Raw genomic sequence first — 16,694 nt, 5'->3', positions numbered from 1 at the left:
TACATCCCCACTCTTTTTCCCCACATTCTTTTTCATACTATGGATCACTTCAAAAGCGATATTAGAAAAAGAAAAAAAATTCGAATGGGTAAGTGAGTGGGAGTGATGCAGATGCAATTTTGTTTTCATTTACACCCTTATTTTTATGATCCACTTGACATTTTCAATATATATTCAAACTATTTGATATAATAATAATTAAACTCAATGATGTGAGAGGTGTGTATTTATTTTGATCAATCGTGTGTTTTATGTAACCAATCCTACTAACTACGTAAGTGGTTCTTTGGCTTAATTAGGTCTAAAATAATAATAATTTGGGCCCTAAAATAGCATATATAAATGTAGGAGTATTAAAGAATTTTGGGCCTTCTTAAGCCCTGGGCCCTAGACCAACGCACTCATGGTCTAGGTTCAGGCTCGGCCCTACCTTGGTGATGCTCTAAGTGTTTAAAGCATCTCTAAGAGACTCTTAGGTCCTGTTACTTTTTACTGAAATTAAGTAAACCGAACTGAATGTTAGTGAACTGAACTGAACTGAATGCTACTGCACTGAACTGATAAATTTTATATATAAATAATTATAATTATAATAAATAATGATAAATTACTGAACTGAACTGAATGCTACTAAACTGAATTCAACTGAAATTATTGATACTGAAATTAAGTAACAAAGAACATATTCTTAGTCGACTCTTCAAAAATAATATACATGTAATCTCTAATAATACTCCCTATACGCACTTCTTATTTATTTATCATTAAAATTAGTAGTTTATTTCTAAAAGAAAATTAGAAAGTTATTGTTATATTTACCAACAGTGAGAAAAGAGAGAGAGTGTGTTCAATAATAAAGTATTAATCTATTATATATATAAAACACGGAAACAAAAGTAACACTTGTCACCATATTAGAACTACCGCTTTCCTATGTGGCTTAATACGGATGCTAACTGATGAAGTCTAATTTTCTACTTAAAAGCTAAAATTTAAAACCTTATCTATATATTAGTTTTTGTTTTTATAGATTTTCGGATTATTTTCTTTCCTGAAATTTTCAAACACTTTTTAATTTGTTCAGTAGCTAGATAAAATAAGGAACTCAACTAATTAAGCTACATCTTAGGAAAACGGACTCCTCTCACCCTATCTTCATCTTCTCAAGCTAACTTTCCGGAAAACACCGACTCACGCCTTATCTTCCTTAACAACTAGCTTTTTGTTTTTTTTTTTTTTGAAGAATTTCAACAACTAGCTGACTCTCAATAGAATTCTCAGCTGCAATAATCTCTCTTGATTAGCAATAAATCAAATTATAAAAGCAAAGAGAGAGAAAAGAGAGGGAGAAACGAAGGAAAGGAAGAAATGAAGAAATCTGGAGGAGCAGAGAAGAAAATGGTTCGGAGATCATCTACTGCTATACAAAATGGCACCCAAAATCCTAATTCTGATATACCTCATATGGTTTGTTTCTCTCTTTCCTGATCTAGGGTTGTTTTTCCTAATTGAATTTTCAATTGCATGATGAAAGACCAATTCAAAAATGTAATATGTTTATTATGTTGTTTATTGCTCAAATGTCAATATTGTTATGCTGTTTTGAAATATGAAAAAGTTTGCTCTGTTTGGTTGGTGGGCAAAATATTAGTCTACAACATCAATAATCATTTGTCTTGACAGATTGTTTGGCAATATGAACTCATCTTGGCTTGCTTCCTTTGTCTGTTGTGCTCTTTTCTCTAACTTTATGGTTTTAATTGCAACTGATCCTATTAAAAAAGCATTCTTGGAATAGGAACATGAATGGAAAGAGATAGATGGTTAGCATTTAGTCTCTCCAATTCGAAGCATAGTGGGCGCAAGAAGGGGTAATGTTTCTTATTTTAAGATTTATCTGCTCAATAATTGATTGTTAGGCTTAGGTTTCATCCTTCTGAAAATCATTAGGATTTGGATTTTCACAATTGATGTAATTTATCTACTCCATTGGGATTTGGATTTTCAATCAACTAATTAGTTTATTCCATTTTATAAATGGTTAAGGGTTGCGGGTAAATAAGCTACTCCACGGGAATGGTAGGGGTAGGGGTAAGGGTAGTAGGTTACGCTTTGAGACATGGAACATAGGTTCTTTGACAGGAAGATTAGCTGAAATTGTAGATGTTATGAAGAGGAGGAGAATAAATATAATGTGCCTACAAGAAACCAAGTGGGTTGGAGCCAAGGCTAGAGAGATAGCTCATTGGGGTTATAAGCTTTGGTACTCAGGAAAGGATAAGGGTAGAAATGGAGTAGGTATTCTTATTGATAGGGAGTATATTGATGATGTAGTAGCGGTGTCTAGGAAGAGCGATAGAATCATGAGTGTCAAGCTAGTGATAGGGGATGAGGTTGTGAATGTCATTAGTGCATATGCGCCACAAATATGATTAGATGTCTCTATAAGACAAGCTTTTTGGGAGGACTTAGAGGAAGTGGTGCAACAGGTTCCTACGGATGAAAAAATGGTACTAGGAGGTGATCTCAATGGACACGTGGGTTCTAGGCGAGATGGGTTTGAGAGTGTTCATGGAGGGTATGGTTTTGGAGATAAGAATGAAGCAGGAAATGATATTTTGGAATTCGCATCAGCCTATGACTTGAGTATCATGAACACATGGTTTATGAAGAGAACATCCCACTTAGTGACTTATCGGAGTGACGGTAATGCGAGCCAAATTGACTTCTTCTTAGTAAGGAGTGCTTGGAGAAAGAGTTATATTGATTGTAAGGTGATCCCTGGTGAGAGTACGATAACCCAACATAGAGTAGTGGTGCTTGATTTTCGAAGTAGGAAATGTATAAGAAAACAAACACCACAAGTAGAGACTAAGATTAAGTGGTGGAAATTGCAAGGAGAGAATCAACAAAAATTTGTGGATGAGATGACCAAAAAAGATGTTTGGACCTGTAATATGGATTTAGATATAGATTCGATATGGACTAAGATGGAGCATACTATAAGGGAAGTAGCGAAGGAAGTTCTAGGGGAATCTAAAGGTAGCATGCCACCGGGTAAGGACACATCTTGGTGGACAGAAGAAGTACGACAAGCAGTAAAGAGTAAGCGAGAATCCTATAAAATATTGGGGAAATGTAGGAGTGACGAGAACTATGAAAAATACAAAGAGGCTAAAAGGGAAGTAAAGAAGGTCATACGAGATGCTAGAGCAAAGGTGAATCGGGATCTGTATACCAGATTGGATACGAAAGAAGGGGAAAGAGACATATATAGAATTGCTCGGATGAGAGATAGGAAGACGCGAGATCTCGGAAAAGTTAAATGTGTGAAGGATGTGGACGAGAAAGTCCTAGTTGGAGATAAAGATATCAAGGAACGATGAAGGTCCTATTTTGATGACTTATTTAATGGAGATCGCAGACAAGATGTTGGAGATATAAGTATCCATCACGATATGATAAATCATGAATGCCTGCGGAGAATTCAAAAGGGTGAAGTCAAAATGGCATTAAGTAAGATGAAGTTGAAGAAAGCAATAGGACCTGATGGCATCCCTATTGAGATTTGGAGATGTTTGGGAGAAAGAGGAATCGAATGGTTGACGAGGTTCTTCAACAAAATTTGGAGAAACAATAAGATGCCATCAGAATGGAGGAAAACTATCTTAATCCCTTTGTATAAGAACAAAGGCGATGTCCAAGATTGTGCCAATTATCGGGGAATCAAATTAATGAGTCACACTATGAAACTATAGGAGCGAGTGATCGAACAAAGGCTAAGGAGGACGGTGAAGATCTCGGAAAACCAGTTTGGCTTTATGCTGGGAAGATCAACTATGGAAGCCATCCATCTAATGAGACAATTAATGGAGCACTATCGAAATAAGAAGAAAGACTTGCATATGGTTTTCATTGACTTGGAGAAAGCATATGATAAGGTACCAAGGGAAGTACTTTGGTGGGCCTTGATAAGGAAAGGCATTTCGCGGAAATATATTGACATCATAAAGGACATGTATGAGGGAGCATGCATGAGTGTACGTACTAGTGTTGGGAAGACTGAAGAGTTTTCTATTACGATTGGAGTGCATCAAGGTTCCGCACTAAGCCCATTTCTTTTTTCCATCGTTATGGATGAACTAACAAGTTCACTTCAAGATGGTATACCATGGTGCATGCTGTTTGCAGATGATATTGTGTTGGTTGATGAGACAAAAGAAGGAGTGGAGAGGAAGTTGGAACTATGGAGACAAACTCTAGAATCTAGAGGCTTTAAGTTGAGCCGAAGTAAGACAGAATATTTGGAGTGTAAGTTTAGTGGCCATAGGAGTAGGGAGGCAGGGACAATCACCCTAGATGGGAGAATTGTTCAGGCCGCGGATTGCTTCCGGTATTTAGGATCTATTATCCAAACGGATGGAGAAGTAGATGGAGATGTTGCTCATAGGATTAAAGCTGGTTGGTCGAAGTGGAAGAGTGCTACGGGTTTCCTTTGTGACCCCGACATGCCTAATAGATTGAAGGGGAAATTCTACCGGACGGCAATTAGACCAGCATTGTTATATGGTACGGAGTGTTGGGCAGTGAAACACTGCCACATCCATAAGATGTCGGTGGTGGAGATGCGTATGTTGAGATGGATGTGTGGTCATACGAGAAAGGATCGGGTGAGTAATGAAATAATTAGGACAAAGTAGGGGTAACATCTATTGAGAATAAAATGAGAGAAAACCGACTAAGGTGGTTTGGCCATGTGAGACGTAGAGCGCTTGATGCGCCGGTTAGGAGAACTGAAGAGTGGTAAAGGGATGTAGTGGTGAGGGGTAGGGGAAGACCTAAGCAAACTTGGAGGAGGGTGATTGAGAGTGATATGAGTTTGATAACTTGCTGGATCCGCTTTGATATTCTTTGCCGGAGTTACCTGCAAAACAAAACCGGAGACAGGATCTCCGGGAAAACTCTCCGACGATCAAGTCAGTTTTTGTAAAAATGAGTCTATAATTTAGCAATAGCTTTGTGGGAAAAAATGTGAACGTACCTCCCCCCTTATTCTTAAGGCCTTTTATAGGTGTTTTTTGGGTAACCGCCGAGGGCGGTTACTCCTTAGTGGGCCACGTTCTGAGGGCGGTTACCCTTTTTTAGGCCATGTCCCTTTCGTGGCTTTCATGGCAACGAACGTGGTTTTGAGTGGGAGTCTTGACGCTCCGTTTAGGAATTCGGGGCGGTTTACTCGCTGCGCCCGCTTCCTTCATTCGGGTCCCGTCCAATCTTAGCCCATGGGGCTTTAATATGGGCTGGGCTTGCGAAATGAATATAACCCGTTTTGGGCTTCGCGGGTTATCACATGCCTCCCCCTTGGTCTAGCAAGAGCCCTTTTAGGGTCTTTTTATAGGGGACGCTTCGTCTTTGTCCGATTATTTCAAAGTTTTGAATTTGTGCATTTCCCCTCTTTCGTTTTCTCCGGCGTCGACCTTTTAATTCCGTTACTTCTTTTCCGGTGTTGACCTCTTAATCCCGTCACTTCACTGTGTTGTCTTTTTCATGTAAGTTTTTCTTTTCACATTTGTTCCTTATTCGGCTTTTTGCTTCCGTTTTCCTTTTATCGATCATGTCAGACCTCGACTTCGCGCCGTTTGACGACGATTATGTCCGCGAGGTCTCTAACGAGGTCGAAGAGATGGTTGAGGAAGCTTCAACCAGCTCTCCTGGGTGTAATTCTCATCCCGCCGACTTCCTTCATCTGGCGAATACAACCGACGAGGGTTTAGGTTTTGACCCCAAAAAGTTGATTCCGCCACCTGTCCCAACCCCTCGTTTGTTACCAAAGAAGGACAGGTCGGGAAGTCTGGTTTGTCAAGAGACAATCGATGATTTGCGGGAGCATTATCCCTGGCTCCGAGGTCTCGAGACTATCATTCCTGGGGAGGATAGGGGACCGGGCGATTTCCCAAAGGGGTACTTCACTATTTTCGTGGCCTAGATTATCTGCGGCTTCACTTATCCGCTGGCGGATGAGATTGCTTCCGTCCTAGGCGGTTACGGAATCGCGCCCGGGCAATTGCATCCTAACGGCTGGGCCGATTTGACTCTGGACAAATTCTTGGCGGATTGTTTGGAGGTTCCCTTTTCGTCCAAAATCTTCTCCAAGCTCCACCATTTCAAAAGCTCGGCGGGGTATTTCACTTTCATCCAGCCAGAGCGGATACTATGGTTTTGACGAGAAGCTGAACAAGATCCGCGAGTGGGATCGATCTTACTTTTTTATCAAGTTTAATGAGGAAAACCTGAACTTCCTTCGTTGCTGGAGCCGACCCAACGTAAAGAGTTTGAACTTCGGGTATCCCAGCAAGGAAGAATCCGCCGTTATCAAGTTCCTGAAGAGCACTCCTCCTTTTGTATGGACATACGATCAGGCCTTTCATATGCTAAGGAGCCGAGTAGCGATTGCGTACAGCGAGGGGGATCGCGTTGTCTATATTCCTTATCGCGTTTTTGTGTAAGGTACTTTTTATTTCCAAGTTGATGGTTTCTTTTAACCCTTTGCAGGGGTGATCCTTTATCTCAAATCGCTGTAGATCGGGAGGCTAAAGCCCTGGCGAGGAGAAAGAAGCGGATGACGGAAACCGCTTCCGTTGTAGGGGCGGATCCTTCTGGAGGGACGATTCCTTCTATTGGGGCGGCTTCCCCGGTTAGGGCTTCCGCTTCACAAGGTCCCGCTTCTGCCTCTGAGGATCTTCCTTTAACCAGGAAGCGGAAGATAAGTGCGGATACAGAGTCTTCTCGTTCTAAAAAGAAGAACACTTCTGTGTCCCTTACTGTTGGCGGCGCACCTGTATCCGCCTCGTCTAAAGGAAAGAGCAGTACCCCCATTCACGAGGTATCTTGATCTGCTCCCTCTCGTATTGCTACTTTTTCCTCATGAGCTATCTGCCGTTCTCTTGATATTTTTCTTTATGCTTTTGCAGCCAATCCCCGATATTAGCGGATGGTGGACTAGGACTTTCGGCCTGGCCGTGAACTTCTCTTGCAAGGATATTGTATCTTCCATATGCAATGTCCTCGGGCGACTTCCCTCTGCCTCCAGTGTGCGCGAGCAAGTACCGCTCCCTACTGCTGTGGAAGGGATCGAGAAGCGTTCTGTAGAGGTATATTGTTGCTTTGTCCTTCGCTTTCAAATATCTTGTGTTCATCGTAACCGCATATTTCTACTCGCCCATTTTTATTTGTGAGACGTGTTATATGCAGATTATCAATTTCGCTGAGGGCATTCTCCGAAGGGATGCAGAGCGAGCCAAGGAGTTGGAAAGCCTTGGTACGGAATTGGCGACTCAGAAGTCGCTTTATGATGATGTCCAAGGGAAGGTGAAGGTCCTAGAGGGCACCTGTCAGAAGGCCTTGGGCGAGAAGGAGGAGGCCCTTAAATCCCTTCAGGCCAAGTCCGATGAACTGCAAAAAGCCCTCGACGACCTAGCTGCTTTCAAGGAGGCCCAAAAGAAGAGGGTTGAGGAGGTTTTGGCTGAAGATGGCGCCCGCATCTACTGGTATGGGGAGCGGATTCATGCCGCTTATGAGCACGGGCATCAGGGTCTAGTACTTAACCGCCCCAAAGTTCCCATCCCTGAAAAGGATTTAACTGGGGAGTGGGATAAGCTGGAAGCCGAGGATGCTGATATGGATGAGGTACTCTTCTTAGATTGGAAGAGTCTTCAGGATCCTCCGATTAGCTGCGAGATCCCTATTCAGCCCGCGGAAGGAGAGGCACCCCAAGCCGTTTCTCAACCTGTGCAAGAGGTACCTCTCGCCGAAGAGGTTACTGAAGCGGTTACCGATTCAAGGGTTGAGGATTCGCTTGAAGTAGATCCTCCTACCGGAGGAGATGAGGGAGTCGCCGCAGTCCAGGAGGGCATTAGGGGCGAAGGAGAGGAAGCTGTAGCATAGCTTAACTTATATTTGGACTTTTGTATGTAAAAACCATGTAACAAACCGCTCTGATATATATATTTTATTTCGGTTGTTGCTTTTCATATGTGTGTGATTGTCACTTTTTTGCCCTTTATATGTGCCCTTTGTCCTTTTGCCGACTCCATATTTGTGTTTTTTCATAGCTAGGGTGGCCAGACCCTTTTTGCAATATTGAGTACTCGTTTATTCGCTTAATTTTATGCCTTACCTTATAATTCTTCTTTCGAAAATAATCATAAGTTTTGATCATAAGGTTTTGCGAGTGATGCGTAATCATGCATCCGCCTTTCTTTAACAGGCAACACATTTATGTGTTTTTGATTTTAACCCTAAGGTTTTTTGCGAGTGATGCGTAATCAAGCATCCGCCTTTCTTTAACAGGCAACACATTTATGTGTTTTTGATTTTAACCCTAAGGTTTTTTGCGAGTGATGCGTAATCATGCATCCGCCTTTCTTTAAGAGGCAACACATTTATGTGTTTTTGCAAAGAATCCGCATTTTGTTGTAACATACTGAGTGAATGTAATAACTTTTATTGATGACGAGAAAAAGTTTATTACATATGTACACCAATTGTGCGGGATCAAAGCCTCATTAAAACCTTTTATCAGAAAACCCAATGGGAAAAACTCATAAAAGGAAAAAGAGTACTCGTCATTTCCTCGAACTACTCGGCCTTTTTATATAGGCGTAGATTCTCTAGATTCCAGGTGCGCGGGAGCTTCTTTCCGCTCATTTCTTCTATTTCAAAAGTGGCTGGTCCCAGCTTCTTGGATACTTTGTATGGTCCGATCCAGTTGACGCCCAGCTTGCCTTTGCCATCTCTGGATTGTATTTTATCCGCTTTTTTCAAGACCAAGTCGTTCTCGTTGATTATTACTTTTCGCATTCTTCTGTCATGATATTTCTTGATTCTATTGCAGTATACTGCCATTCGCATGTAAGCTTTTTCTCTTCGTTCCTCCACAGAATCCAAAGCATCTCTAATGTTGATAGGATTTTGTGTGTCGCAATAATAAATTATCCGATCTGTGGGCGACTTGATTTTAACAGGTAGGACTGCTTCGGCTCCATAAACTAGCGAGAAAGGTGTTTCGCCTGTTGCTGCCTTTACAGAGGTTCTGTATGCCCACAATATATGGGGTATCTCATCCGCCCAACCTGTTTTTTTGTCACCTAGCCGCTTCTTCATGCCTTGAACCATGGCCCTGTTGGTAACCTCCATCATACCATTTGATTGGGGATGGTTTACAGAAGAAAAATGATTCTTGATTCCCATGCTTTCGCAGTATGTTTTGAACTTGGCACAGTTGAACTGGGTGCCATTGTCAGTTATAAGCTTCTGCGGGATCCCAAATCGCATGATAATGTTCTCTCGTAAGAACTCGATCATTCGCTCAGGTGTTTGTGCGGTTACTGCCTCCGCTTCTACCCATTTGCTGAAGTGGTCCACTGCGACTATCAAATACTTCCTTTTCTTTGTTGTTTCTGGGAATGGACCCACTATATCAATTCCCCATGTTGCGAATGGCCACGCCGTCATTATAGTGATTTGTTCAGCTCCGGGAACATGCTTTTCATTCGCATGGATTTGACAGTTGTGACATTCCGCAACCATCTTCTGGAAATCTTCCACCACCTTGGGCCAGTAGTATCCCATCAGTTTGACCTTTCTTGCCAATGCCGCCGAAGCTTCGTGCACGCCACAAATTCCTTCGTGTAGTTCTCGCAGCACATAGTCTCCTTCATTGCGACTAACGCATTTCAACCATGGACATGTGTATGATTTCCGATACAAAGTTCCATCCCGCATTGAGTATCGTGCCGACTGCCCAATTATTTTTCTGGCTAAGCTCTTATCAACCGGCAAATCTCCCTGCTCCAGATATTGACGGATTGGCATCCGCCAATCTTCATCGTCTTCCAGTTCCTCGATGATCATAATATGATCAACCTCGAATGCTGGTGCCGATTTTATTTCCAAGCGGCATGCTTTTTGACTCCATGGTTCTCTACTTGCCGCTGCTTTTGCCAATTCGTCAGCTTTTGCATTTTGGCCTCGTGGAACATGCACCATCTCCCAAACGACTCCCTTGTGCGTTAATTCTTGTGTCAATCGGCCGACTACCTGATGGTATTTTACGAGCTCCTCCTGTTTCACCAGATAACTTTTTATGATCTGGTTTATCATGAGTTTGGAATCGCTGTAGATTACCACTCTTTCTGGGGTGAGTTCATTGAGCAACTTCAATCCGCATATCATTGCTTCATACTCTGCGGCATTATTGGTAGTTTTGAAAGTTAATTTTGCTGCATAGCACAAGCGAATAACCTCCGGGCCCTTGATGATGACTCCTAGCCCAGTTCCGTCTGTAGATAAGGCTCCATCTGTGTACATGCTCCACTCTTCTTTTTGTGTCTTCGGACATTCATCGTCATCCCAGGTGAATTCGTTCACGAAATCGGCGAGTACTTGGCTCTTTAGCGCTGGTCTCCCTTCATAGCGAATATCGAATTCCCCCAGGTGAATTGACCATTCCATCAACCGGCCGGATGCGTCAGGTTTCTGTAATACCTTTCGCATTGGGATGCCAGTTCTCACAATGATAGTATGCGCCTGAAAGTATGGTTTCAATCTAGCCGCCGTGGTTATCACTGCGAGGGCCATTTTGTCCAACTTCGAATACCGGAGTTCTGCATCCTTCAGGACTTTGCTCACGTAGTACACTGGATATTGTTGCCCTTCTTCTTCTCGCACCATCACAGTGCATATCGCCATATTGGTGACGGATACGTAGAGAAATAAATCTTCTCCATCCTCCGGCCTACTCATTAAGGGCGGATAACACAGTAATCGCTTTATCCCCTCGAATGCTTCTTGACAATCCGGCGTCCATTCAAAGGACTTGGATTTTTTGATGGCATTGTAGAAAGGTAGACATCTCCTAGCTGAGCATGATATGAATCGCCCTAATGCCACCAACCGCCCATTTAGTCTCTGTACTTCTCTTATGCTCCTCGGCGTTTTCATCTCCATTACTGCTTTAACCTTCTCGGTATTGGCCTCAACTCCCTTGCCGCTAACAATGAAACCCAGGAACTTTCCCGCTCTCGCTCCGAATGTGCATTTCTCTGGGTTCAATTTGAGGCCATATTTGATTAGTACTTCCAGGATTTCTTTGATATCCTGCGGGTGGTCTTGCATTTTCTTGCTTTTGATGATCATGTCATCAACGTAGATCGAGAAGTTCTCGTCGGATTTGTCTGAAAATATCTTGTTCATCATCCTCTGGTATGTTGCTCCCGCGTTTTTCAATCCAAAGGGCATCACCTTGAAGCAATAAGTCGCCTGGTGAGTTATGAACGATGTTTTGATTTCATCCGCCTTCTCCATGGGTATCTGATGGTAACTGGATTTCACGTCGGTGAATGATAAAGCTTCATATCCTGCAGTTCCATCTACCAATATATCAATGTTAGGAAGTGGATACATATCTTTCGGACATGCCTTGTTCAAGTCTTTGAAGTCGACGCACATTCTGTACGTTCCATTCGGCTTTTTGACTAGCACCACATTGGCTAGCCATTCCAGATAGGTGACTTCTCGAATCGCATCCGACCTTAGCAAGTCCGCCACTGCTTTTTCAATCGCCTTTTGCCGCTCAGGAGCATGTCCCCTCTTCTTTTGCCGCACTGGGGTTGCCCCTTTGTCTACATTCAACCGATGGGTTGCTACGTCTGGGCTTATTCCTTTTAGCACTTCATTTGGGGCGGCAAATGCCGACTCACATTGGATCAATACCTCGGTAATGGCTTTCTTTGTTTCTTCTGAGAGTCCAGCCGCTATTCGCACATTCTTGTCATTCGAGATGGCGAATAGTTCCGTTTCTCCCAATGCTTCCGCCGGCAGCTTCTCTTCGACTTTATCCTCCTATTCCGGTTTTGGTTCAAGTGATAATGTATAGGCCTGTTGAGATACAAGTTGATCACCTTCAACTATGACTCGCCCTTGGTGTGTTGGCAAATGTAACGTTAAATGCTTCATTGAGATGAGCGACTCCGTCTCCGACAGGAATGGCCGTCCCAGAATTATGTTGTAGGCCAGTGGGAGATCAACAATTGCGAATTCTAAATCACCTCGCCATTTTAGATTCTTATCGCCCATTTCTACCTCCAACACCACCTGCTCACTTGTTTGGGAGGATTGACCCCCAAAACCAGTTACATCCATGAAGGTGTGTTCCACCCGCTCGTCGTTGATTCCCAACTTGTTGAATGCTGTCCGGGTAATGACGTTGCAAGAACTGCCTGTGTCGATAAGGACCCGCTTGACGTCCCATCCTTCAACGGCCATCGTGATCACCAGGGCATCCGCATGTGGCTCCGTGATTCTCGCAAATGAGTAATTGAAGGCATCCCCCCTATGTGTGTTGCTCTTTCGCCGTTCACGTCGAGTTCTTTTTGTGGGAGGCTCGTAGATTCCGCCTGCTATCACGTTTATCACCCCTTTCTTCTGCTTCTTTTCTGGCCGTGTTTCTCCCTCATGCGGGAGCGTTGTTTTCTCATCAGCTGTTTCTTTTCTTACAAATTGACTCAGCTTGCCTCTCTCGATTAGTTTTTCTATTTCCTTCTTCAGTTCGTAGTAATCATCTGTGTCGTGGCCACTGAATATGTGGAACCTGTAATATTTGTTAGGATGTCGCCCCAAACTAGTTCGACCTTTTACCTCGGGGAACCGCACATCCTTCTTCAGGGGGCTCTTTTCGATCCAAAGTAACACCTCCTGGCGAGTCGTGTTTAATGGTGTCTGATATCCGCCACTTTGAAAGGGGCGATCGCCTCTTCGAACAAAATTACTTTTGGACTGGGTCTGGCGCCGATTGTCCGAAGTGGATCTAGCGGCATCTCTTTCTCGTCGGGTTTGAGCCCTATGTTCCCTGTTGACATCATCCACTTCCATGAATTCCTTTGCTATTTTCATGAGTTCGGCCACTGTGCGCGGCTTGTTGCGGATGATTTCCTCCCGCATACTCCAATCTGTGGTTCCATCTGCCATGATGTTGCGGATGCTCACGATATCCGGGTTTTGCAATCGCACCAGAATATCGTTGAATGCGATAACAAATTCCCTTAGGGAATTATAGTTCCTCTGTTTGATCTCCTTCAGCTGCCTATCCGTCACATCCGCTGCTTTACAGCCCACAAATTTCGCACAGAAATCCCGACTATATTGATGCCAATTGTGAATAGATTCTGCGGGTAAAGATCGAAACCAATCAGATGCGGCTCCGCCTAAAGTTGTCGAGAATAACCTGCAAATGATGCTTTCACTCGCCCCTGCAACATCCATTAGTTCTCTGTAGTTCCTGACATGAGCCTCAGGATCAGAATTCGGATCCCCATAGTATTTAGGTATCGCGGGCGCTTTGATTCTGTGATCTGGAATGAATTCCCGCAACGAAGGGGCAAAAGGTGAATCGCTCTGGACCTCTGCTCTCGGCCTAGGTGAGTACCCCATTCGCTCCATCATGCTTCGTAATTGATCTTCTAAGTCAATATCGGGTATTCGCCGGACTTCTTCCATCCGTTGCTGGTGAATTCTGGGTGGCATCCACCCGCCCATCGGTGTTGAGACATGTGCCTGTTGGGGGACTAACCGCTGTCCCGTTATAGGATCAAAGTTCCATGTGTGCTCTCGCCCAGGAGTCATCAACTCCGAATGTCTGTGAGGAAAAGGTTCCACTTGCTGTAGCGGAAGAGTGCCTTGCACTCCTGGCAACGGTTGGGATGGCTGCCAGGTCGGATGTATCGTCGTAATGAGATCTGGGTGCGAGTAGTTGCTCGGGTGGCTGTGTGGGTTTGTGCGACTACTCTGGCCCACTTGATTTGGTGCTTGAGATGGCTGCGGGAGGGCCGATATGACAGGGATAGTCGGTGATTGTGTTGAGATAACCACAGGTTCTTGAGGAGCAGTCGCCACGGCGGTATTGTGTTCGGTGAGGGCCGTTAGTAAATTAATCATTCGATCTCCAGCCGCCTGGCTCATGTTCGAAGCCAAGACTTGTCCTGCCATCTGCACGAAATCACTATTGGACATTTCCATCTCAGTTTGCACTTGGACTTCCAATAAGGGACTCAATTGTCCCGATGGACCCGATGAGCTAGGCACCACAGGCTGTGTACTTGTAGGTTGCGAATTCGCAATCCGTGGTCCCCTGGAGTTCATACTGGTTGATCTAGTGGTAACGCCGGTCGTTCGTGATGGTTCTGACATGTTCTTCGTGTACCTTTAACCAAATGTTGGTAAAAAAGGTCCACGTTCACCGCACCAATGATAACTTGCTGGATCCGCTTTGATATTCTTTGCCGGAGTTACCTGCAAAACAAAACCGGAGACAGGATCTCCGGGAAAACTCTCCGACGATCAAGTCAGTTTTTGTAAAAATGAGTCTATAATTTAGCAATAGCTTTGTGGGAAAAAATGTGAACGTACCTCCCCCCTTATTCTTAAGGCCTTTTATAGGTGTTTTTTGGATAACCGCCGAGGGCGGTTACTCCTTAGTAGGCCACGTTCTGAGGGCGGTTACCCCTTTTTAGGCCATGTCCCTTTCGTGGCTTTCATGGCAACGAACGTGGTTCTGAGTGGGAGTCTTAACGCTCCGTTTAGGAATTCGGGGCGGTTTACTCGCTGCGCCCGCTTCCTTCATTCGGGTCCCGTCCAATCTTAGCCCATGGGGCTTTAATATGGGCTGGGCTTGCGAAATGAATATAACCCGTTTTGGGCTTCGCGGGTTATCAGAGTTTACTGGGAATTGAGGAAAATATGGTAGTGGATAGGACGGAGTGGAGGGAGCGAATTTGTGTCGCTGACACGACTTGATTTCATGGTTTTATATGATGGTTCATGTTAGCCGACCCCGAATCATTTCGGGACTAAGGCTTTGTTGTTGTTGTTATTGTCATTTAGTGTTGAGAGCTTTACAAACCAACGCTTTTATCTTGGTTTGAAGGTTGAAAAAGAAATTGATACCTTAGAAGGACATGGATGGATGCTCCAAGTCCAAACATCGCAAGCTCAAGAAGACTGTCAAGCATCGGAAGACTCTCATCTAGTGAAGTTTTTTTTTTTAATTTACGATTTATCTCTTCAATTGTTTGGATTTTAAGTTATATGTATGCATTATTAGATCATTGAATCTTATTTCTAAATTAGTCATATATGATTTAAGGGTCAGTTTATATTATCAAAAATCCATATATCTTTTTATTTGTACCAAAGGTTCAATCAGCCCTCATGTTGCCGCCATCCAAGTCTATAATCTAAGAACAGCAAGGTCCCCTGATTCCATTACCAGGTAAAAGTGTTGGCTCAATGCATAATGCTTCTATATCGTCTTCTCTTTTTCTCAATTGTTATGTTTGTTTTTATCAGCGGGTTGTTCTTTTTACAGAATGGTAGAGATATCATATTCTTCATGTCAATAGCACCATCATCTATCATCTATCTATTATATATATAAAAGCCAAATGACCCCAAATGATATTCACTTAGTATTGTTTTAGGATACTGTCTCTGTATGTCACAAAGGTGCAGCCAGTTAGTGTTAAACTTCCTGATGCCAGAATAAAGTCACAAAGATTCATGTCTCAGAGATGAAATATGGTCCATATGAAAATCATCATCCCTACTCATTCTCGACCATAGTCTTACATTTCAAGACCAACTTTTAAGGTCAGTTACTAAGTTCATTTGGGTTTCTATTTTCCGGACGTTTATGAGTTTGATCCTGAATTTGTTTTCTATCTTATGTAGGCTTGATTATCAAGACAGGCCCAACATCGAGCAGATCTCGCAGCTCATGCAGTGCAAGCCGCTTACCGAAACCCAGGTTCTTCCTTCATTTTTGTTGGTTTAACGAGAAGATATTATACAAATCTTCTTCCTCCATTTCCAATTTGGAATTGAAATATATTTGGATTTTGTTATAGTGAGTGTTCAAGCAGGAACTTTGCAAATTATGGACAAATTGGATTTGAATCAGGTATGTTATGAGCATATTTTATTATTATTATTATTTTTTTAAAGTTATGCGCAATGCACTTACATTAAACAAAGAAAAATTACATTAAAGACAAAAGAAAACCCACAACCCACCCCACCCATGTTATGAGCATATACTTGGCTTATGATGTTAGATTGATGGTTGCTGGATTGGGTTCTATTATTAATAGCTATCCTCCATTATTAATAGCTATTCTCTTCTTTTCTAGCTGTATATTATTTGATTCTAAATAGAATGATAGAGCAGATTTTGACTAATCACGATGGGATTAACTAATGTTTATCAAAATATTTTAAATTTGACTCTGTCATTATAATATTTTTGTAAATTAATCTAATTAATTAGTTTAAATCCTATGATAATGTTTGATTTATCTATTGGTTTGTTTTACTTTTGATTTATTTATTTTTCTCTTTATAGGAAAGGGAAAAAACAAATGATTGTAAAAGAAAGAAGCAATGGATGATATAGAGAAGTTGAACGAGGTGTATTTTTGCTGATGTACTTTATTTGCTATTTAAATTTAACAATTAATCCTAAAATGCTATATGTATTTCAAATTAAATATCAATTAGTTTAGAATTTGAATTCCAATAAATTTTGTATCATTCTAATTCTAAAATGATATGTATTTTAAATTTAAATATCAAATAATTCAGAATTT

General features: G+C 42.5%; 1 protein-coding gene and 1 long non-coding RNA gene across 4 annotated transcripts; both read left to right on the top strand.

Annotated features, from left to right (window-relative positions):
- The first annotated feature begins 1,096 nt into the window (after positions 1 to 1,096).
- On the top strand, positions 1,097 to 16,692 carry LOC136201059 (uncharacterized). 3 transcript variants are annotated; one of them, XR_010673666.1, is made up of 6 exons: positions 1,097 to 1,467; positions 1,799 to 1,871; positions 14,978 to 15,699; positions 15,781 to 15,856; positions 15,957 to 16,009; positions 16,451 to 16,691. It is a non-coding gene; the product is annotated as an uncharacterized lncRNA (long non-coding RNA). The 3 variants fall into 3 exon arrangements; XR_010673667.1 differs by lacking the exon at positions 1,799 to 1,871 and having other exon boundaries at positions 15,247 to 15,699; positions 16,451 to 16,692; XR_010673665.1 differs by lacking the exon at positions 1,799 to 1,871 and having other exon boundaries at positions 16,451 to 16,688.
- LOC136201058 (uncharacterized) lies at positions 4,859 to 9,024 on the top strand. The gene is made up of 3 exons (XM_065991608.1): positions 4,859 to 6,880; positions 6,969 to 7,148; positions 7,249 to 9,024. The coding sequence occupies exons 1-3, from the start codon at positions 6,617 to 6,619 to the stop codon at positions 7,939 to 7,941; spliced, it is 1,137 nt and encodes a 378-aa protein (XP_065847680.1). The 5' UTR covers positions 4,859 to 6,616; the 3' UTR covers positions 7,942 to 9,024.
- Positions 16,693 to 16,694: the final 2 nt, after the last annotated feature.

Source organism: Euphorbia lathyris, chromosome 7 (assembly GCF_963576675.1).
Source record: "Euphorbia lathyris chromosome 7, ddEupLath1.1, whole genome shotgun sequence".
NCBI lineage: Eukaryota > Viridiplantae > Streptophyta > Magnoliopsida > Malpighiales > Euphorbiaceae > Euphorbia > Euphorbia lathyris.
This window is presented reverse-complemented; position numbering and strand designations above follow the sequence as displayed.